Consider the following 23,947-nt stretch of genomic DNA (forward strand, 5'->3'; position numbering starts at 1 on the left):
TACAAATAGTTTGTCAATTTTCGTTCCTTCATTATTTCAGTATTGTTTTAGTTTTTTGGGCTTAAAAGTGCTTTTTATAATTTAATTTTAACTTAATTCTTAGTAGTTTTTTCCTCCTTAAGTACAAAATTAAAACGGATATGTTATAATCTGGTAAATATACCAAGTGCATCTCAAATGACTCACCCAAAAGTTTATTTGAATAAAGTAGGGATTTAATGTTCAACTGATTTTCAAACGTGTTTTCAAACTTTAAAATAGTGCACCTATCCTAATGGATACGCCTCCAGTGCCTAAACCTCGCAGTGCGTTTATGCCCCAAATAGAAAAAGTTAAAAAACCTGTACCATTACCTCGAACAAAAGTTCCTGGATCTCATGATCGTGCCTCTACTTTAGATATACTTCGTTCCATAGGCACTGTTTCAAAGCATATAACAGAAGATGTTGCTTTGAAAGTAACTAACTCTGCAAAATCAGCCAACGAAAAATTTGAGAAATCTCTTCAGGATGGATCCAAGCTTGTAAATAAAACACTTGAAAAAACACTTACAACATCAAGAGCGGTACGCAATACTCTCACCAAAACTGTGATAGAAACATCTAAATTGACAGGATTGAAACAAAAACAGTCAAAAAAAGATGACAATGATGATAGTGAGACTCCAAGATGTGTTTCTATGCCAGCATTAGATGTTAGTTTATTTGATAATATACAGTTCCATTCTCCTCTGCTGAAACAAAAGATATATGACGATGATCATCCATTAGAAAATAATAACTTTGTATCATTACACTTAAACTCCTCCCAGTTAGATGACTTGTCTCTTTTCTCAAATAACTCTGATTGTGCTACAGATAGTGTAAGTAACTTTTCTTACGATAGTAACCAAGATCTGGGTACATCTAACCCAAGTATAAACTTTGAATCAGAGACATATGACACTCCCAGACCTTCAAGGCAGAATAGTTTAGTCAGTGTTAGATCAGCACCTGATAAGATTGGAAGGCAGAAAAAATCTGAAAATACAATGGAATTTATGAGGCATAATTCTCTGTATGAAAATTGGCTGTTACCCTCACAGAAGAATATGTCTGAAAATGTAAATATGGAGAGACCTAGTAAAAGTACCATTCTTGAATTTGATCCCCTGAATACAGCAAAAGCAATGCCCAAATATGATGGTGTTAGCAATGAGCTTTTGTTGTTGGAATCATTTCTTATTGGTGACACATATGGTACAATAGTCTCAACGGAAAGTAATGAAGAAACTTATGATATGATGGAGAATGATTATTTCAATCCGCCAACTCCACCTGAAAGATCTGACAGTCTTTTTCCTGAAGACTCTCCAGGTACATCTGCCTCTACTTCTTTACAGAAAGAGCCTGAAAAGGACAAAAATTCTAATTGGTTTATTGGTAGCACAACAGAAAACAAACAAACCGAAGAAGCAAAATCTAATTCTGTTATGCAAAAGTTTTCTCATATGTTGAAATTGGATAGTAGAAAAACAAGTAAACAGCCTGTTCAAAAGGTTGCAGTAGTTGAAAGGCCTGAAATGGCAAATTCACAAGCACCATACTATAGTGGAATTCTTATAAAGACTGTGCCAAGGGTAGTGGAGGATCTATTCAAAAACTCACAATCTTTGTACTGCACATTAGCTGATCAAAAACTGCTTTGTTATGCTGATTCAACAAAGTCTATTCTTAAAGGAGCATATACATTAAATCATGTCAATTCACTACAAATAGTCTTACCGCTTTCATCAAGGTAAGTAAGATTTAATTTTTTTCATATATTTACAAATTTATTATTGAATATGTTTCTTTTTACAAATATTTTTAATTAATTACATTAATAAACTAAGATTAATAAGGCCGTAGATGAGGAATAGGTAGGCCCCTCATTAGATGGACCAAACACAGCTAGTCATGGGAAGTCACTGGATGCAGGCAGCGCAAGGCCAGTTATTGTAGTTACCTTTGGATTTCTAAGCCATACTGTGGGCATCTTTCAGCTGATGATGATGAACATTGATGATAAATAAGAAAAGCACCAATATATAGCTACTTCTGCCAATGCGGTAGTAATCGTGCAATAAACACAGAGTTTGTGTTTGGCACTAAACGGTGTGATTCCTGAGGTTGCCCGTAGTGGGGTGAAACATGTGTTAAGTGATTTAACGGTGATAGTTTTGTAATTGTATTGTTTGCAACATTTATCAGCGGGCTGGCGGGCGGTGCATTTTATATCATGACTACTACTGCATTGGCGGAAGTAGCTATATATTGGTCCTTTTCTTACTTAGGATGGACTTCCACAAAATAATGCCTGAATCCATTAGATATTGATGATAAAATTTTTAAGACATAATTAATATTAAATGAAAAATGTGCCAACCAATGATAGAGTTACCACTTTCTAATCTTTATATTAATAGATACTTTTAGTTACAAGTCTTAATCTTTACAGTAGATACCAGTGTGAAATTAAAAAATATCATCTTTTAGGAAAATCAGCAATTTATATCATACTCTCATTAAATATTGTTTAAAATTAAATTTAGCTGTCAATTGTTATTTATTGTTATGTGTATTGATGCACATTTTAACAATTTATTATTTTAAGTTTTTGTTTTCAGTGCAAGTAATGGCTCTTATAGCTTTGAGCTATCAATTATGACATGCGGAGCACGTAATAGCCTACGGAAAATACTTTTTAGCTGTTCAAGTGCAGCAGAAAGACGTAATTGGGCCCAAAAAATTGCTGAGCATCTTACTATAGCATTTCCAAATAAATACCTGGCAGATTTCACAAGATGCGGCTGGTGTTATCTTAAGGTAAGTTCATTTCGTATTAAGATTTTAGGATAATAGTTTCTTTATAATGTTTGCCTATAAGATTTTTAAGCATAATAATCTTTGTTATAGTGTCGAATAGAACATCATATTTTTTAACCAATTATATTTATAAGATTACTATTTTCCCCTAGAAATAACAATTATCTTAAGATTTTTATTTCAAACTGTTTATTAATGTTGTTTTTTAGTGACAGTAGTATTTTTGCAATTCCATAGCTGTTATTGCGATTGTTATAATAAGAAAATTAGTACTGATAAGTTTATAATTGCAGTGCTTAAAATAATTTATTTTGATAGGTAAAAATATAATGCACTGCTTTTGTTTTTTGTTGTGCCCATAATATTTTTGTGTTTTATTTATTTAAAATTCTGTATTTATTGCGTTTTGATAGTTATTTATTGGTATCTGACTTCAATATATAAAAAGAAGAAACCACCTCACAGTAAAATGCATATACAATGTTATTAATAAATTTTGATGTTTCTTTGTTGGGTTTATGGTGATAATTTTATTAGATAAATACTAAAACGTTGTGACATGTTTTGATTAGTTAATGGATGTGTGTGCTTATCATTGTATTTCTTTTATCTACAAGTTAGCCTCATATCTCTTTCTTTAAAAGTTGCAATAATCATAACCTATAACAACACCTTATTGAAAGTAATTTTATATTGAATTTAGAAAAAAAAAATAATATAAAAAATTGTATGCTCATTGCTGATGCTGCACAGAGATGAAGTAAAATGATTTGTTTTAAAACAAAATAAATCTACTTTTAGACTGTATAAGACTAATTTTTATCTATCTATAGTAGTAGAAGGATAGATTTTGTTGTAATTCAACAAATTCAACATTTTATTTTATTTCGATATTATCCCGCAATAGATATTCATTATTGTTTTTTTAATAAAATAGAAACTCGACAATAAAGTATAACGACTGGCTAAAAGAATGTATATACTAGTTACATACTTTTTATATGCATGTCATCCCCATTGTTAAAGGATCAATGACAATAATATAAAAGGCCTTAATGCGAATTCTAATTATATAATACTTCACCAATGACATCTCGTAGTTACTAACTGCAACGATAACCTATAAATTACCAACAAGGAATAGATGTGTGTGTATTGTTCACTGTAGGAATGATTAATCATCTGTAATTTGCGGAATGAGGTAATTCGGTTGCTATTTAATACAATATTAAGACAACTTATTGGTTTTAAAAGAAAAAATAGTCTATTATTTTTTTTAAATATTTAAAAACACGAAAGTAATTCAAAATTTTTTGCAATTTTATCAAATTTCATTTTAAGATTTATTATAAATTTGAAATAGCTAATCAAGTGTTTTCTTCTACTGCTGGCTTTTTTGATATCGGCGAATGTATTATATTTTGCTTATTTCCCTCACATTCATGAGCCACTTTATAAACGGACACACATATTTAAGTGCTAGTTTCCGTTCTTTTAAGTGATACATACGTTAGTCATAAAGATCCTAAGACGCAATATGAACCTTTTCTTTGTTATTTTTACCTTAGAAAGTAATAGAAATTGACTTGTTACGACAATATAATTTTTAAAAGTGTGTTATACTAATAGATATCAAAAATTAGCCCACAATAAAACTCGTAGGACTTTTAATCTGTTCTCGTAGTAATAAAAACAAAGTTCTTTTCTTTAAACGGATACAAGGAGGTATTTTTCGAATGGACAAATAAAAATACACTTTATCGATAGTAACGACTCGGTATCCGTGCATGGTCGCCGGACATTGTGCCGAAAGGTTCTCGAGTATCGACTACGAGTCAGTTGAGGCGATAGTTCTTCCGCTAGTTGGACCAATAAAATAGTCAAGGATGCTGGGAACGCAAGACAAGGTCCTAAGACCTTGCAAAGTGCGTCTATCGGCTGACATAATGATGATGAATATTTATTGAGATCAGATTACCTAGCTTTTATTGGCAAGGGTATGATAGCAACACTTCGTTCACTATATCATAACGGTCTCCGTGTTGCCGATAGGAAGGCGTTAGCGGCGAGTGGCGTGGAGCTTGGTTGATGTTGATACGACGCAATTTGATGTATAGCTGTACTGGCTCGGGCACGTGCTGCATAGACTTAAGAAAGACGAGATGTGTGGGTGAGTATTATTTACGTGTTAATGCAGTAGTAACAGTAACATTACTTTGAACTGTTCTTATTTATACAAAGTTGTATAAAGAGGTAAATGTAAAGCTCATTATCAGCAAATTTACTTAAAACTTTTACAATCAATCCACTCAGATTTCCAATCGACCCGTGTAAAGTGGTCCCTTTAAAATATGTTACATTATTTTATATTGGAATACGACAAGTCAATAATTTCTTGCAGTACAAAGTCTGCAGGGACATGTAAATAATAATTAATTTTAATATGGAGAATTTCGAAAATATATACAATTAGAAAATATATATATACAATTTCGAAAACGCTCTTTCTCACTTTATCATAATTACGTTATTTATTATTTCTGAAACTATTGATTTTTATATATATTAGGGTATACCATATATTAATTAACAGCAAATATGCTTTACATTCACTTTTTAAAGCTTCTACATGTATAACCAATCGCGTTGTACAGGAGTGAGGGATGTATTTTACTAAGTTATGTCTCATAGAAATTCAATCTAAACTGGAACAAATTTAAGATTACTATTTGGTCTTTTATCTGGTAATTTTTAAATAAGTTCTTACTGACAACACAATTTGCAACAACGATTTGACGTCAGAACTGTGTGCCGAGGTGGATGTCCACGTGATTGCTCTTCTCCTACAATGAACCGAGTCGTACACATATTTTTGTCGTATGTAAGTTATTGCTGCTATATAAATGTGTAAATAAATTGCGAGTGTATTATCCTCACATAGATAAAAATGCTGATTTCCTGTACGCACTTTGTCATTCACAATTGCAACATATAGCGTCACTTTGTTTTTATAAACTAACACACTGGTTTCAAATATCGTGTTATTTAACGCGAAGTATATCGTACAATTACATTGTGTAATAAAAAACGATGCAAATCGAATCATTGATTTTAAATTATTAAAAGTTAGCAAATATATAGCAAGTTACATATACCTGTGAGGACTACAAAAAATTCTTAATGATAAAAACAAAGTTCTCTCATTGACTAGAAGTCGGAATTTAGAGAAAAAAAAATTGAAATTGGAAGTCGGAAACCAAATAATAATATTTAATATAATAATATGGCCCTTTGGCAATGGCTCTTCTCTAACATAAAATGACTGCATAAATTAAATATACTTCCACTAGGATCATATTGACACGGTGATTGATCTCTCATTTCGGATCAATTAAATAGATCACTTGCGTGCCATGAAAACTTTGTAAGAAGAGCTCGACTTAGAATTAAATATATCTTTCATTAATGACATCCTTTAATTCAAAATACAATTTTGAGTGTTCTCTACTTTGCGAAGTAATAGTAAGACCTGGAAAAACTGTCAATCACCCAGTTTTCCTAGGGTCTTCTGCCGTCCAGGCGATATGTCTGGGATACTTAACCCTTTCCTTACCACAGTTCCGCCGAAATGAACCTACTGAACCGGGCATGTGCGCCGCGAATTGTGTATATTGCATGGCGGTAAGCTGATGTTCGAATTTACTCATTTGTGTTACATATTTAAAGATTTTACTGTTATAATAATTAAAAATAGAATTTAGGATAAATCTTAATAATTTATTTGGCTCTGACAAATCTTAAAACAGGGATCTACACATAAGCCCACATTACAAGGTGGATGCCGGCTATCTCCGGCGCTGGTACACACGGGTCGTACAATGAACGCCGGCTAACTCCGGCGCTGGTAACAAAAGGCTTAAGCACTCTTTTGAGGCAGATAGTAGAGAGCCCTAGATTGATTTTGGAGGATGGCATATGTACAAATCAACTGGAATTCAGCACATCGGTCGATTGTGACCACATGGCTCTTGTGACATGCGGGGGGAACAGCAAAACTTAGTTATTTAGCTACAGGCGCGTGCGCATCTTCTGTTATAGGGCATCCCTTCGGACCGATTACAGTCTCTTGTGTACACAAGCGCACTGCGGTGCCAAAGTGTTTATTTTATGATAGTCTAATTCAAGTATGACTCACCGGTTGAATATTTAACGAGACTTTGCCGGAACAGCCCTCGTGCCGTTTAGATAAATTATAGGAAATGGTTATAGATAGCTGCACGGTGCATCGACGTAGTCCCGAGCCATCACGATAGCACAGCGATAGTAAGGAGGCATCTTGTGTCCCCCGTGCTGCGCATTTTAAACTGCATAGCACTACAGGGCTTGCGGTAGACTCTGGTATCCGAGACCAAAAAGAATTAAAGTACACGTTTCCTTCATTGCATCAAGCGAGCTAGACGATTACTTTGGTGTAACATTGAAAACCTTAAGAATTCATCTCGAATACAGATAAGTCGATGTCTAACGACGCTACTATTCATTTTATGACATCCAAAAATGAAGCGAAAACCGCCATCGGTGCCCTCACAAATACATATAAAATATATTGTCAAGAATTTCTCGAAGTAGATCGGAAGTATACGGCTATGGGTGCTTCCAATTAAGGGGAAGCTAGAGAACGCAACGTCGAAATACAGAACAAAAGATAGTATGATACCATCTCGGATATCAAATCATACCATAATGCTTCTAGAAGATTCTGAAATCCCGTAGGTGTTGTCCTGAATGACAAACAACACTAGAACGCAAACGAGACGTTAATGCGCGAATAAAGGAAGCCGAGTTCTCGATCGTTACTAAACAGCTGGAGTATAATTTCACTGTCAAATAAAGAGACACTCTATAAAGCTGTTACTCATAACAGCTTTATAGGTGATAAAGCTATATATTTATAAAAACAGGTCTGAACCTGTTTATCGATACACAGACTCGTGCTTCGCGAATGCATATGCGCATGTTATTTACAATCTCCAAGGCACATAAAACAGATTCTTAAATTCAAATTGAAATTTAATTCTTGATTCTTCAGAAACTTGAACGACTGCCTAGTACTTAAAACGCACAACGATCCGTTACTTTGATTCTGCTGCACATTCGACGCCACGCTGTCCTGTGACCGAAACGTAAGTCTCCAGATGACACAACGACCTCAAGACAGGCATCGTGCAAATCTCTTCAGAGCCGTTCGAAAACCAACCGGCTTCACCGGCACGTATATAATAGGGATCGCGCCTACCCCCCATAATGCTCAACTGAAATGTTGCTGGAGTTTTTCCGCCCCTTTTGCCAGCTCTAACGCCAAATAATATAGTATATAATAATAACAGAAACCAAGTCGAGATTCGGCCTTCTCGGGCGCCCTTTAGTCGGAATGCTAAATGAGTATTATCGACAGGAGATGGTTCCAAGGGATAGGCCAAGTCCCATGCCGGTGGCGTCAATCCGGTGAAATTGCAGTAATTAGGGCCGTAAGAGCCCGCAATCGTCGCTACCTTAAAAGAGGTTTTAGGATAAACGCTCTCTCCGCTCTGCTCCCTTAAATCTGCAGAATCTGTAAATGCCACTTGGGCAGCAGTTTAAGCTAAACCAACAAAAATTTATTCACTGCTATTGTGTATTAATTAACCAGCACTATAAAACCCTTTTTAATAACTCTTTGCAAACACCCTAACAGAAAGAGGACCTCGATGTCATATTAGGCGTTATGCCGGCAGCAGCAACGATGGTTTTAAAAAATAATAGATTTGAAAAAAAAAGAAATTAAATGCAAGGCATCCGCAATATACTATTTAGATATTAAGTTTAGTATGAACTGCATATAATATTTAATATCAATGTCATAATTTTCTTTGCATGTGATTCACTTGGTCTGAGGAGTAGCTTTAACTTACTTTGTTATTTAGTAACAAACAAAGGAATCGCTAATCGACACGTAAAGCAGATTTTCATCTATACACTGCCTCATCACTATATCTCTGGTGCCATAAGGCATAGAGACTTGAAATTAGGTAGGCATATAACTTTCGCCGCGTAGTGTTCGGCTATTTTGTGAAATCCCACCCGCGAAGAGTTGAAGGCATGCATTGAGGTCGCAACGAGTAGAACATTAATTAGAGTCGCCGTCGTACAAATGTGTGATGACAATACTGCCTAAATGTCTATACTGTCAGAAAAAATTATTAATTTGCATTTCATGTCTGTATATGTCAACGTCTTTACGTTAACTATAAATTAAAGTAAAACTTCTATCTCTACTGTTTTTTGGATAACAGTACCTGTTACCTGGGTTAGGATCAATGGACCAACGTTTTGATCGGCAATAGATTCATTTAACCGTAATTTTTTTTAAATCTCTACAGTGATCACTTTTCTTTTTTATTTATTTACATGGAATATTAGCAGCTATTGGGAATTATGTAAAGATATACCGTAGTTCTCTCCACTCTACGCACCAACTCCGAGATTCAAACGTGGCAACGCAAAATCAGGTAGTGACGAACAACCGCCAGTACCACCCATTCAAGTCCGAATAAAACGCGAACAGCACAACATTGACAGAAGAAAAAACAAAACTTTATAAACCGAGGGGAAGAACAAAACAAATACAAAGTCACATAGGCGCGTCAGAACAATAGTAATGTAATGAGCGGGAGGGGAAAGCAAAAGTATTGTTCTATCTCGCGAATTCCAGATCCGCAAACTCTATGACAGACAAAGCTGTAATAGACCTCTGTGATAGCTTCGCTTGTATAGAGTTCGCGGGCAGGATCAATAGTGTAGTTAAACTAAGAACCAATTAGAAGTTTTTAATTAATTTATAAAATATACAAATATTTATAAATGAGTTCCAAAAAAATGTTTTTATAAAATTTTATAGAAAACATAAAAATTATTCTAGCCAATTTATAGACTTTGCCTGAAAAATTGAAGGCGTAACCCTCTCGCTGAAGAAACGGTGGTCGAAAAGGTTCAACGCTATATGCTTACAGATATATATTGCTCGTTTACACAATATAAGTACAAACATATTATGCCTATAGTTAAGTAATATACGAGTATTAGGGACACATTTTGGTGTAATATCAAAGGGCCTTGAATATTAAACATTATTTTAGATAGATCAGGACAATCTCTTATTATTTTTTTAAATCGGCTTTATTTCTCCGATTTACAAGTGTAATTTTTAACGTAATTTTAGATACTTTTTTGTGTCACGTAGATTTCTTTGTGGAAGGTCTAGGTGCTTACGCTGGGGTGCAGTTCGCATTCTATTTGCATTGCTTTTTTTGCATAACCATGCGGTTACTCAAGTCCAGTAAGATTTATTAAGTATCATATGGAGAATGACGTCGTAGAATTAGATAACCATCATCAAGCAAATGATTATGTTTTGTCAAAAGAAGAAACTAAACCAAACAAATAATTACGTTATGTATTACGTTTATATGATATATTAGGTTAGTACTTATAATAGTATAACATATTGCGTTTAAAATATTAGTAAATTTGTATTGAAAATGTTTTTAATTTCATATTCGCACTGAACAAAGAACGTGGTCGGACCTCATTTCTATTTTTAAATATATTGATCAAGCTAGCTCTGACCTGGTTTGGTCCAGGAGACCTGCGTAGTTCAACGACGCAAATCTAGTACGTAAATGGAAAAAAAATCAATACCGAGTCCCGGCGAAATGGGTTTCTACAACTTCACTAAATTTAACATTTTTTTTAAACAATTCGAGTTTAGACATCCTACTAAGGTAGGATGTCTAGACTCGAATTGATCTTCGCCAGTTTTTTTATAAATTTTAACATATTTTTTCATTTAAATAATCTGCTTACTACTATTCTTCAAAATAAGTTTGCAAAACACCTTTTTTGCTTAATAGAGTTTATCGTAATAAGGACTGATTCATGGGAATTGACTGCCTGCGACTTTATATGTCTTAAAAAGTTCTTTATTTTTTAAAAAGTACTTTTGCGGTTCTCCACTTTTAATTACTAATAAATATGGAACATTATCTTTTACCGTTGAATCTTATTACGATATTCCAGACCCTCGTCTGTCTTGTTGCAATTAAATGCATATCAGATAATTTTATATGCCTTGGAATATTTGAAAAAGATATATATAGTGTAATAAAGTGATTTTTGACCTTCCTTTTATTATTTTTAAATCTACAATTTAAAGTATGTTATAAAAAAAATGTTATTATAGCTTCCACGAATTTGTCGTTGATCGAATTGTGAAGAACAACTGTTGAGTTTCTGAGTCGGCTCTTTTTATCAGATCAGCATTCCGAGCCGGTGGTGGCTCATTACTTATAATGTTAAAATAGTTGACGAATTAAAAGTACGTGTAAATATCTACTTAAATAATGATATTTTGAATTTGAATAAATTATTTTAAATATTTGTAATTTTGTACTGAATCCAAGTCTAGTTTATTCTGTCTGGGCGGGTCCCGGTTGGGCGTTGACAGCATTATTGATTTTAGTGTTATCGCGACGGGCGAGGTGCAGTTGCAACACGCATGGCGCGGGAGGGTGGGGCGCCCGCCGCGCGTCATCCCGTCTAACCCTAGGGAGCTCCTGGAGTCTGGGTTTTCAGTTACAGCTCACTCGGGCGTCTAGACGCAGGTGTAATAAATCGTCTCCGTGTTAAATCCTTATCACTGCTGCAGTCTGATAGAACGCGAGTATGTTGTTATATCTGGTCATACAGCACCTCCTCAAGCAAAAGTTGTTTTTTAGTATGGAGAAATCCTATCGTTTCGAGATTTTTTCCAGCCGTTTTATTTTTTATATAAAAGTGATCCTTTTCATGTCTCACGACAAATGGTTTAATTTTTATTTTCGCAGGGTTGTTATTAGCTGCAATATTTCTTTTTACGTCTAAATAATTTTTATATTTTTCCCTTCATATTTTATGTTCTGTACCCCCCATATTCCGTCCTCACTTCTTTAAAGGCCTAAATATAGTTGGCCTTGCTCTTGATACTGTTTAAATTTATAATTTATTATACTCAGTTCTATCCGTTCAATAATGAAGATTCTCCTTCTGTAGTGACGTATTTCAATATTCATCAAACACTTTCAAGGCACTTTTCTAAGGTATGTATTAGCTTTGTGTATGCAATTTTCGCTGTAAAATTATATTTCGAGTGATGCTTTGCGGAATATTTAATATTCTCAAACTATATTTTCTCAAACCATAAATTTTAAAGAGCGCATGCGCAGAAGGCCCAGTGATTTTTTCTAAAGCGAATTATACACATGAATAAAAAATCTCTCAAATGAATGACTAAATTCTCTAAAGCTTAGCGTTTTGTATAACGGTTATTTTAAAGTTTGACTTTATTTTAAATATAAAAAAAAAACTTGTGTATTTTGACATTATATTCAGTTATTACTTTAACACGTACCAGGTCTATTGTAATAATATTTATTATGCTATAAAGCTGTCATGGCGGTCCTTGTTCCGTTTTCAAAAAACATTCGTTACTAAAATCATTGCTAAATTAGCATGCGCATAATTTCCATTGCGCTGCAGATTAAGGCGCAGCTGTGACATGCGCGCTAAAGTCGCCTGGCAAATTTTTCTGCGCAACCTACCTCTAGGTTTGGCTGGTCCACGCCCTTTAATGTTAGGCCTTTCATAATTGCCATTATCGATTATTCTTTTAAAATTTTCATTCGAATTCAAATATATACTTTACAATTAATAAAGCAAACTACTTGCATCATTTAATGACATTTATATTCTATGGTTATCCACGGAGTTTATTCCTTTTTATTTTAGTCTGGCCTAAATGTTTAAATGAATCGCATAGGTATCTCTGGCAAGTTTTGTAAAATGACTGCTACATAATGGCGACGTTCTAATCGGCGGGGATACCTCTATTTAATACGTGTTCTTTTATAAAATCGTAATTTTCACTTGCTTTTTTCTGTGCGGACAAGCGATACGTTAGTAGCTATTCAATTGAAACTAAACACTGATAATGTCCAATAAAGTAAATAAAATAAAAGTGATTTTAAACACATCACACTCGTAGCCGTTTCGAATCCAATATGGCGGTTCGTTCGGCTACGGGCAAAATTTAAAACCGTTTGGATCACTGCGAACTTGCGCGGCGATTTTAAATAATTGATAGATTTAAATTGAGATAACAGATTTGCGAGTAAGTGCGCCGGGCCACAAGTACATTTACTTATTCAAACATCTGTCAACCCGTTTATTTTCAAATTTAATAAATCGTATACAACTATTCATGTGAAAGATATTGTCTTCGATATTTAAGTCCTCGGAAAGGATTTAGCAGCGAGTGAACGCAAGTAATAAATATTAATTTCATAGAACATATGTAATATGCGCCACGGACTCGCACGTCTGTTCTTCGCGTCGTATATCTTTTGCCTGTAACTTAATCCAATGTTTACCGAGTATCCAATTGAATTTCAAAGTAACGTTCCTTACATTTGACTCACATTTGAATTGCATTGCTTACGTAATAACTTCTTTCAATTCGTCGTCAACAAAATTGAAATTCTACTGGTATATATGCGCATACGCATATTGATCATGAAAACATCGACCTTTGGTAAGAAAACAACTTTGATGTTTAAAATGATCATTAGATATGAAATTAATAACTGCGATAATCATCGCTACTAACAAAGTAATACAGGTTGATTGGTTAAAGATGTGAAAGCTTTAAAGGGGTGAATGGATAGCTCATTTGCTGTCAAATGTCACCCTATCCTAAAGTTTATGGTGTCAGAAATAATAAATAATATAATGTAATGAGAAAGGGCGCTGTGAAGATTGGAAATACTATATATTAAAATTAATTATTATTTACTATCTATCCCTGCAGACTTTGTATTGTACAATAAATAAGGGTTGATTGGAAATAGGTGAAAAATCTTTTTGCAGATAAATGAGCTGCTATTATACATTTAAAGCTTTAAAGCTTTTACTTTTTTAACCTAACACTACACAATTAACAAATAATTTACCAAAACCTACCAACATATAACTTAATTGTATAGTTAAAATTTTATTCAAACTGTGTGTAAATATAAATGCCACATGTTTTCTACTAAGAGATCGTTTTAAAAGGTACCACGTAGATACCTTGTTCGCTGCCAAATATAATTAAAGAAAACATTACTTCCTTAAAGGTTGATAAATGTTATTGTTGATAAAATTGTGCAAATGAGACAAACCATTTTAAGTCTTGAGGTCGTTTGATGCTGAATAAGTTTTAAGATGCATGTTTATTGTCAATAGTTACTCAAGAAGCGGATGACGAGACGAAGCTTTCCTGTCCGAGCGACGATAGTCCAAATCTACTATTAGACTGCCCTGTTACAACGGTTTATTTAAGATTTCCTCATGAGAAAGAACTTGAGGTAGGTATTACGAGATATTTTAGTTTATCAGTGCAAGTATGTAAATTACACATTCATCATCATGTCAGCTAATAGACGCCTTCTGTAAGTCATAAGCTTCCCACAAAGATCAGACGTTGACCAGTCTTCCGTAGAGATGAAACGATACTACTTAAATATCGATACTTTTACTTGATGTATAATTTGTCATAAAGTATCGTCGCTTACTTGCAACGATCGATTTTATTAAAATATCCTAACAGATATTTTCGGGCTTGTTACTAAAATACCACACAAAATCAGAACTACGATGCGTTTAAGTATACGGTATATACGAGTAATTTTACCAATACCTACTTAATACCCCGTTCTAAAGTATCGATACAAAAAGTATTGGTATCTGAAGGTATCGAGTAATTACTTGTATCGTTTCATCCCTTGTCTTGAGCTGCCGGCATCTAGTGACTTATCTATCAATGGCGAATCCACCGGCTTGTATTAATTTTAGAAAATAATATATACTTTGTATTATTGTATTTTAATATGACATCATGAGCGGCGGTAGAGGACTGAGGCTTGCGATCATAGGTTGCAGGTTCCATTCCTGGGATTCACCCATCCCTATATCTTCTTATATAATTCATACTCTGTGCCTTAATTATAAAAGATTGCCACTGTTTACAAACAAGTTTTCAGAGATTGGGTAGCAGCGTCTTCTGAGTATCATAATAACACACTGCGATCGCCAATCCGCCTGCCATGCGTCGCGATTATAGTAAATCCTTGCATAGATATCTTTGAGGGGGGCCTATGCCTTGCAGTGAGCGTATCCTGGCTTAAACGACCATAACGAATAATATATCCGTATTTTGAATTGCAAACATTTTTTATGTAGTTTTTTCATCCAAAAACGAGAAAAGATCTAATAATTAACTAAATTCGGTTCTTGAGTTATTTATATTTTGTTTTAGGGCTGGAAGTATATGATAAAGCTAGCGGCACACAACAACGGTGCACACCTTCATCATCAGCAGCTAACGAAAGAAGACGTTCCTACCATCGTTGACAAGTGTATCAGCTTTATATACGCACATGGTAAGTTGGTCATGTTCACGTCCGAATACTTGTAATAACCATGTACTTTGTGTATAATAGTTTTCTAATGAGAACTGAGGAAATGTTTCTCATAGCAACAAATAAGGAGTAGTCTCATAGCAACAAATACTTTAGTAAACTAGTGTATAGGAGTCGCCGGCAATTAATTTTAAGATCATGTCTTTATATTTTTCTTTATTAATTACAGTGAATGTATTGAATAATAACTAGTGAGGATATCTTATAAATCAAATGAATCCAGCCATAGTGAGTAAGTTTTGTCGACTAGTTATTTATTTTATAATCTTATTGAAATTCTAAGTCCTTTTATAAAAATTATAGGGAAGTTCACACGTGTATTAATCCATGTCTATATTGTTGGAAGTTTAAGTAATGTTTTTTTAAAAATTAACTTGAAAATAATTGAAAAACTAAACATAAAATGGACGACTGTTATGTGTCTAGTTGTTCTGAACTTTAATTTAGGTTTTATGTCGTCTTCCCTCAAGTACTAATTAAAAAAAATTCTTATCTTTCACATGTGCGTTATGAGTTCGCGTGCTCACTTTTCCGGATTATTTTGGACTTCCGCCGACTCAAAAATACAATGTTTGAATTTTTTATGTTGTATAAAACGGGCGACCATTTTCGCACCTATCCATAGCCCCGTCATTACCAGTAACCCGCGAAGCCTTATTCTCAGGGGAATAATTCCCTATACTGTTAAGAACGGCCGGAATGTGTGAGCCACGGATTGTTCTAACTGCTAAAATAAGGCGATTATTCAATAGTCAAAGTCGCCCCCTTGTGTCTTCTCTGCCCCCTTGCTATCAAATTGGTATTTGATTTTGCGCCCAAATTCGACTTTGGCGGATGTTCTTCCCCTAAGCGCGATTCCACCACTTAACCGACGGTAGAAAGAAGTGGCTTTCATAGCAATGCTGACAACCTCCATCTCTGCGATTACACTTATGGAAGCAAAGACGGTAACGCTTTTTATTGGTCCTAACTTGAGTGTTAACCATCTCTGGTTACCCCCAAAGTGGGCACCATAAACTTGCCTAACGGTTAAGACATCGTCGCTATCAATACAGGCGAGCTATTGTACACAATTTAAGCTAACGATATAAAAAATTGAAGTTTCCAATTGTTTTCTACCTTAGGGCGCCTTATTCGCGCTTCCGTACGGATGAAAAGGCAAGGCGAGCTGGAATGGAACCGGGGAAAGAACTTTTCCAAATTGTTCTTTTCTCTCCTCCATCCTTTTGCTCGCTTTGTTCTAATAATCAACGGCAGCAGAAAAGAAGAGGCTGATTCTCAATATTTTCAGCCATAACCCACAACAGTAGAAATCCGTACCAACGTTTATTTATAATAAGGAGTTTCTGTTTATAATTATAATTGTATTAAAATAAAAATAGCGTATTATATAATAATATGTAAAGGTTTATTCTAAATACTGTGGAGTTTAAGAAGTTACAATAATATGTATAGCTATGGATGGCCGGTAGAGAAAAAATAAATTTACACAATACCAAAAACATAGCAAAACAAATATGTAGAATATTTCACAATAATAAAAGATTGCTTTTAGTTTTATTACTACAGATCCCGACATAAGGAAAATTTAAGTACAGTTGTAAGTAATATCGCTAATCCAGTAGCTTATTTTAATCGCTTAAAATTGTACCCAAGTTCTAGGCATATATTTAAAGCTTATTCATTATTAATTCTAGGCATATTTGAAGCGTCATTTACATTTTTTCTTATGAATACTACTTTAAATAATGAATAAAATTTTACGATCTCGCACTTTTTACAACGCGATTAGATTACATTTAACAGATTGGATAAAAAATACAATATTTGCTGTTATAGATTAATTTTGCGGTGCACAAAATTTATATTCACTTTTTAAATTTTTACCGATATTTGCTTTTGCTTGTAGCAAAAAAGGAGAAATGCTTTTTTTAATATTTTATTGATCACGAAATTGTATATTTTGGTCCATTAATCAGTGTGTACTGGATTGACATAGGCTAGATTTCAAGTATAGCATTTTGCATATTATAATAGCTTTGAATAGTTTCAAAACGATAAAAGTATACAGCGGTTTAACGTTGAATGGGGATGGTCGATATGTATCGATTTTTTTGGATTTTGGATTTTGAATACTTGTTCCATCCAGTTTTACTTTTTTCGCGTCACATGCAAAACACAATGACTAGTCAAAACCTACACGATATATTTATAGCAATATGTGTATAAAATTTAATTTTTATCGGCACTTCTCGAACCCGTTTTATTTTAATTTTAATTTTCCGAATACAGAGGGTTACGTTCTATCAGTTTCCTGTCTTATGGACCGCTTGAACGATAATGCAATATGTTGTAATTTATTATAATTTTACTTAATTATATGATTTCTTATTATTTATTGCAATTAAATATTTCAATCGGGCATCCCCAACGCTGCATTGCGGGCAGTCGTAATTAAAGACAGCTGGCTTATATATACCACGTCACAAATTATGTAGTACCCCAAAGCGTTGTTAACAGTTAATTCAAATTCATTTAAATAAAGTATATAATAAAATGATTTACCTTTGCTTTTACACGTATCGTTTTGCACTTGTATTATTTAGTATTAAGCTAAAATATTCATATAAACCTAGAAGTTATGTTGTTGAAATTATATTAAATTATATTATAAACTTAGCAAATTGCATAACACTAGACTTGTACTGTTGCTATTGCTATTTTTCTATTAAATTTAAGTTTTTTTTTTTTATCGAATACTTCCAAGTCTTTTAAAATATGAATATGCACATTAAAATGACGATAATTCGTAATAGTTACGGAACGAATTTTGTATTTGTTCCCGATAAGAAGATACGTTCATCACATGAATCCCAAGAAATCAACATTATTTTATCTAACCGACACATCAATAGAAGACCTATTAATGTGTTGATTATATATAAATTAAGATGAAAAAGTTTTTTGGTATTCAATTTTTTAATTGAAGGCTTCTGAGAAAATAACTGAAAAACAAATAATAGTCCTCTCTTGATGTCAACCTAAATCTAGGCAAAAGTTTTTGAAGAGATGTTAACAGATGAAATTCTGAAGGTGCAACATCAAGACTAAGTTGTCGGACACTATTCTATAAAATATTGGGAGAATTAATATTTATTGAATGACTAAATAATTGTGTTGTTTCAATCTATTGATCAATTTTTGGTGTATATTCTATTTTTCTTTCGAATTTCATTAAACCTTGCAAAAATCCACCCTCTTTTTAAAATTCCTAGACTCAAAACCTTTGAACCAACACTGTGATCTCGTATGATATTACAGAAAGACCATAAACGTCAAAAATATATTTTGTGCTCTTAAATCATCCATTGCAACAGAAAAACAAGAAATATTACGAAATTCTGCTTTTGTTTTTTTTTGTAATAATTGTTAAATCACTATAGTGTAAACAATATAAAGTGATTATTTATCTATTTATTTCTAATTTTTACTTATAAAATACTGAAAAACTTTTTCTTCGATCAAAAATGTTTTATTACGTCGCTTCCACTTTTGACTATTTACATTATCTGCGATTTTTTGTTGTGGAAATGTAGTCACGTGTATGGTTTAAAAACGGACGGTCTTTGCACTTATCACCAAAAAGAAACTAGTTGAACTGCTTACTTTTCTTTGTCGCTGATAATGTAAATAAATGATATTAAATAGTAGCTTCAGGGGTTAAAAATATTATAGATGGTTATTTTTCACGCAGGCAGCCTATCGGAGGGCATCTACCGTCGCGCGGGCAGTAGCGTAGTGTTAACGGAGTTGTTGGCGAGATTCCGGCGTGACGCGTGGTCGGTGCAGCTGACTCCTGGGCAACACTCGGAGCACGATGTTGCTGGTGTCCTCAAGCGCTTCTTCCGAGACTTGCCCGTCGCACTCATCCCACAAGAATGTCACCAAGTTCTTATCGCTGCCCTAGGTAAGCATTTTTATTTTTCTTAGATAAATTGTTGCAGCAGCTATACCTCTTGTAGTATTATTTATTGTTTTAAGTAAATGTAAGAACACGTCTAATTTCTGTCTAGCTACTTAATAACTTACAAGCTTCAGTTCCGAGAAGTACAATAATGATTAACTAAAATTTTACTGGCACCCATTTACGGCATCTCACTGTTGGACCTATACAAAAGCTTCGTTCGCGATAAAGCAATCGTAGCCAAGAAAATTTAACTTTTCGTAAAGCGTTCTAAAAGGCAAGAGAAACTGACTATGCCATTTCTTTTTATACGAGTACATATATTTTACCACTGTAATTTGAAACATACATACACACATATTTTATCACTGTAATTTGAAAAGGCTCTTAAACTTTCCATTTTCCACCTCTTTTAGAAATAAACGACGAAGCCGCCCGTCACCAGCAATACCGAAGCACACTAAATTCACTGAATATTGTGGCACGTAAAACAGCACGCAAATTGTTCGCACACCTTCATTTCCTACAAAGCATGGCCCATGCAAACAAGATGAACGCCGAGAATCTTGCTTCCGTGTGGTCGCCAACCATCATGCCTTCGGCTTTGGTACGTACATTTTTTTTTCAGGGCCAACTTAATTGTCTGATCAAAAATAAGTTCATCAATTTAGGTAAAACGGCTTGCCAGTCAATTATTAGGACACCAACAATATCATGTAGGTTGCGGTTTGGGGAGCGATGTAACTATTGATCGGCTCATAGTTACCTCATTTAAACATCGTACGTGTTGTATTTGCTATTGCAACATTGTGTTGACTATCGCACGCTATTTATGTTTATCTGTAATATTAATTTGAATGATTTCCACATGTGTACATCTGGAATCATAAGGGTATATACACGTGAAATTTGGTAGGAATATTTGTTCTGCTGAGTCGAGCTTTGCAAGTTATTTTGAGGGAACGGTCATTAGTTCGCGAAGACGGTAGGGATAGCAGATAATTTATTACATAATTATAGATATTTATAATTTTATTTCCCAACCTAATTTAAACATGGCGTCATCATCATTTCAGCCGTAGTATGTCCATAGGCCTTCCTCTTGTATTTCCAATACGACCTGGTAGAAGCCTGCGTCCAGCGTCTTCCGATGACCTTGACAAAGTCGCCTCTTCACCTGCAACCAACGTTTTACTTGCCGGTTAATTCATCATCGTCCAAGATATACGCATAGGCCTCTCCACCGCTCTCTGGGGACCTTGAGTTTTTTGCGGACCTCTGTAAACGACGGTCCATTAACTTACTGTTTACTTACATGTTTTTATGTACACTTTACCTACCCGTTACTTGTCCTTCCATTTATACTATGGTTGTGTGAAAGAAATTGCCTTGGATGATAAGATTGCGCATTTTACTTTTTTATAAGTTACTATGGCACCACGTTTTTCTTTTTGGTATATAGTAAAAGGTTTTAAATTAAATTAAATTACGTGAAACTCTAAATACAAAGTGACACTCGGATATTTAAAGATTAATAAAATGATTGGGACAGGCAAGCAACAGTTTGCAAACGGCTTGGTCAAGCAAGGAGGTGCTCGTGGTGCGTGATTTGATCGCGAGTTACGAGGCGGTGTGGCAGCCAACGGAGGCAGAACGGCGTCGTGAGGCGGCTGTCTACCGCGTGCTTGCCCGAGTGTTGGCTTCCGCCACGCCCGCCGCGCCAGCTGCGCCACGCTCGGCCGGTGACCTGCGGGCCTGGCTCTATGTGCACAATCGCACCACCTGCTACCAAGTAACTGTTAGTATCACATTTGTAAGACTACTCTATAGTTAACAAACTTATACTCTCCCACCTTCTCCGTTAAGCAACACTTTATTTGATGTTATTTGATGTTAATTTACATTCATTTTCTCATTATAAGAATCTCTTATTGTTTTAACTAAAGATTAAAAATTGATGATTTTGTAAAGTATTAGCAGAAATATTTATATAGATTAACTGCACTTTCCGTGTAATAGTTGAAACATTTTTATTTGACTGTGCTGTGTAAACAGTGTATTGCTAAGTCGATTTGTGTAACTGAACATTCAATAAACTGTATTTCTGTTTTACATTTTGAAATACGATATAGGTAATTATGAATGTTTGGAAATAACATTTATAAATTATTAATATTCTTCTAGCTTACACCAAACAAGACCAGTGCGGACGTTTGCATCGAACTTTGCGAAAAAGCCAACATGGAATCCCATCTCCTAATGTTAGAAGAGGTCATCTGTAATGACTCGATGCGTCGAATAGTACACTTGGATGAGGTTGTGCTGGACGTCGTACTGCGTTGGGGTTATTGGGATGAAGAAGACCGGAAAGACAACTACTTGGTAGTGAGAGAGAATTCGATGCTACAACAGTTGGACGCTTTAAAACACTCTACGGCTCCCGTGTGCGGTGAACTACGTTTAGCTAATGAGTCCTCTAAATCCTTCAAGCTTTATATGTTCGAATTTAATAAAAGTAAACTATGCTATTTCAAGGATAAACAAGTAAGAAATTATGTCTTTAACAGCGCTACAGAACATTACTCTATTTATAGATAAGAATATAGAAATTCAATTTAAATAATTCAGGATTTTTATATTTTCAGCTAATGGTAGTCTAACAAATAATTGAACATATTAGAAAATATAGTTATATATTCTGTTTTAGGGTTCTCATAAGATCGAAGAGTGGAATATTAAGGATATTATCTGGTACATAGGCCATGAACCTAAAAGAAACCCGCAATGTCGATGGGCTATCACCTTTATACCGAGAAATAACAAACAGAAAAGGTAACTTTGTGAATAATCAATTTCTTAATCAAATAAATATCAACATAAAATGATGCATGTAGTAAAGAATATAATAAATGATACTTGAGAAAGATATGAATTTTAAAAACATATTTGTATCTGGTTCTAGAAGCAAAGATCGTCCGTGGTTTGGTTGCACCATCGCGGGAGCTGTTACGGAGGACCAGCTCAAGTGGACTGCTGCTATGACATTCGCTGAATATTCCAACATCCTGCCAACTCCCCGACTTGTCATTACATAAGTCTTACAACAGAGGCTGGCACAGTCACAATTATTACAAACTACATTTTTTGTGTAATTCAATCAAGATTTCTTCATTGACGAAAGATAATTAATCGGTGTTATTTCTTAATGTTACAATTAATGTATTTATTATTAAGAGAAATTCATGCCTAAATTCACTAATTGGAATGCCCCCGAGTCATAAGAAATCTTAAGATTAAAGACACCATCTGGAGTCTGAAGTCTTTAACGCGGAGATTTTGGATGTACGACGTACAGCGGACAGTGAATCAACTCGCGTGCACTGGAAATAGGCGAGCGTGCTGCAAACATTCTAGAAGGCGGGAATCTACTACAGACTTTTGATCTTGACCAAGAGTCATGACAAGGATATATGTGTTGCTTACTCGATGTTGTTACGTTGAAATATTGATATATAATACATGAAATTTGTGATCGAAATATCCTATTCAATAATATTGCATGTAACACCTTAATAATGTATTCTTCCCTAGGGTAAGGTTAAAATATATGTAAATAAAATTAATATTAATGCCATATATGTCTATTATGCATATTTGAATTGTGTTACCATATCAATACTAACTATTATTTATAGCGATGCGCTTCAAAATCAATCGTCCAAAACTAGCTTAGCTAAATTTGAAAAAAAAAAATACTAGAAACATTTACTGTAATGTTCTCACTTACGGAGTTAGCAAATTACTGGAGTTAAAAGAAAAATATTCATCGTTCTAAGTCTGACTCGGTGCTACTTAGTTCGTATTATTCAAAAGTTCCTTTACTTTATCAAATGTCTTTTTTTTTGTACAGATCGCGATCATCTTCAACGCAATGTATTTATTTGCTTGCCAGATAATGTAATTAACTATTGTAAATAATACCAAACTACATATATATATATATATATATATATATATATATATCGATAGGTTAAGTGTTTGAATTTAAAATGTTTATCGTCTGTTATTGTGGTGTTTTTAAGCTACAGTTTTATGCATTACAGTTATTTTTGTCGCGCTCTTTGAATATAATTTTTTTCACACAGATCACGTTATTCATAACTGTATAAAATAATTAAATATCCAGGTATTACTTTTACAAATTACGCAATCAGTTTTCAAAGTTATCCGCGTCCAAAATCTCAGTAAAATAATATTTTTAATTATGTTAAACATGTATTTTTATAGATCCGATGAATTTTAATTTGGGATATTTTATAGTTATATAAAAATGTTACATGGTATTGTATATAACGTTTGTAGTTATAAATATTTGTTGTAGAGAGTTATATGTAGTCTGCTTGATTCCTCATAGAATCGCAGACTTTAAATTTGTTATAACCATTCGCAAGACTGCTTAATAATAAAATACTCTATGTATGACACTGGTGGCTGGTGCCGCCTCTAGTTAAGCTTATACGGTGGCTTTTATAGAGGCTTCCGAGTTA

General features: G+C 34.1%; 1 protein-coding gene across 3 annotated transcripts; it reads left to right on the top strand.

Annotated features, from left to right (window-relative positions):
* The first annotated feature begins 127 nt into the window (after positions 1-127).
* On the top strand, positions 128-23,342 carry RhoGAP15B (RhoGAP_ARAP and RA_ARAPs domain-containing protein RhoGAP15B). Of its 3 annotated transcripts, none has more exons than XM_068776211.1 (11): positions 128-1,776; positions 2,648-2,846; positions 4,899-5,016; positions 14,202-14,323; positions 15,274-15,397; positions 19,191-19,403; positions 19,817-20,007; positions 20,953-21,198; positions 21,585-21,944; positions 22,108-22,232; positions 22,363-23,342. In XM_068776211.1, the coding sequence occupies exons 1-11, from the start codon at positions 275-277 to the stop codon at positions 22,493-22,495; spliced, it is 3,333 nt and encodes a 1,110-aa protein (XP_068632312.1). In that variant the 5' UTR covers positions 128-274; the 3' UTR covers positions 22,496-23,342. The 3 variants fall into 3 exon arrangements, with proteins under 3 accessions (XP_068632312.1, XP_068632320.1, XP_068632327.1); XM_068776219.1 differs by having other exon boundaries at positions 4,899-5,010; XM_068776226.1 differs by lacking the exon at positions 22,363-23,342 and having other exon boundaries at positions 21,585-21,844; positions 22,108-22,226.
* The last annotated feature ends 605 nt before the right edge of the window (positions 23,343-23,947 follow it).

The sequence above is a fragment of the Battus philenor genome, unplaced genomic scaffold, assembly GCF_028537555.1.
Source record: "Battus philenor isolate CCGP_79_NKW_IND1 unplaced genomic scaffold, ilBatPhil1.0.hap1 SCAF_1, whole genome shotgun sequence".
NCBI lineage: Eukaryota > Metazoa > Arthropoda > Insecta > Lepidoptera > Papilionidae > Battus > Battus philenor.

Bases quoted from the DNA above. Each gene is read 5' to 3' on its own strand.
- RhoGAP15B (XM_068776211.1), top strand. From the start codon at position 275: ATGGATACGCCTCCAGTGCCTAAACCTCGCAGTGCGTTTATGCCCCAA. The intron at 21,199-21,584 runs GTTAGTATCACA...ATATTCTTCTAG, and splicing joins CCACCTGCTACCAAGTAACT to CTTACACCAAACAAGACCAG. The intron at 21,945-22,107 runs GTAAGAAATTAT...ATTCTGTTTTAG, and splicing joins GCTATTTCAAGGATAAACAA to GGTTCTCATAAGATCGAAGA.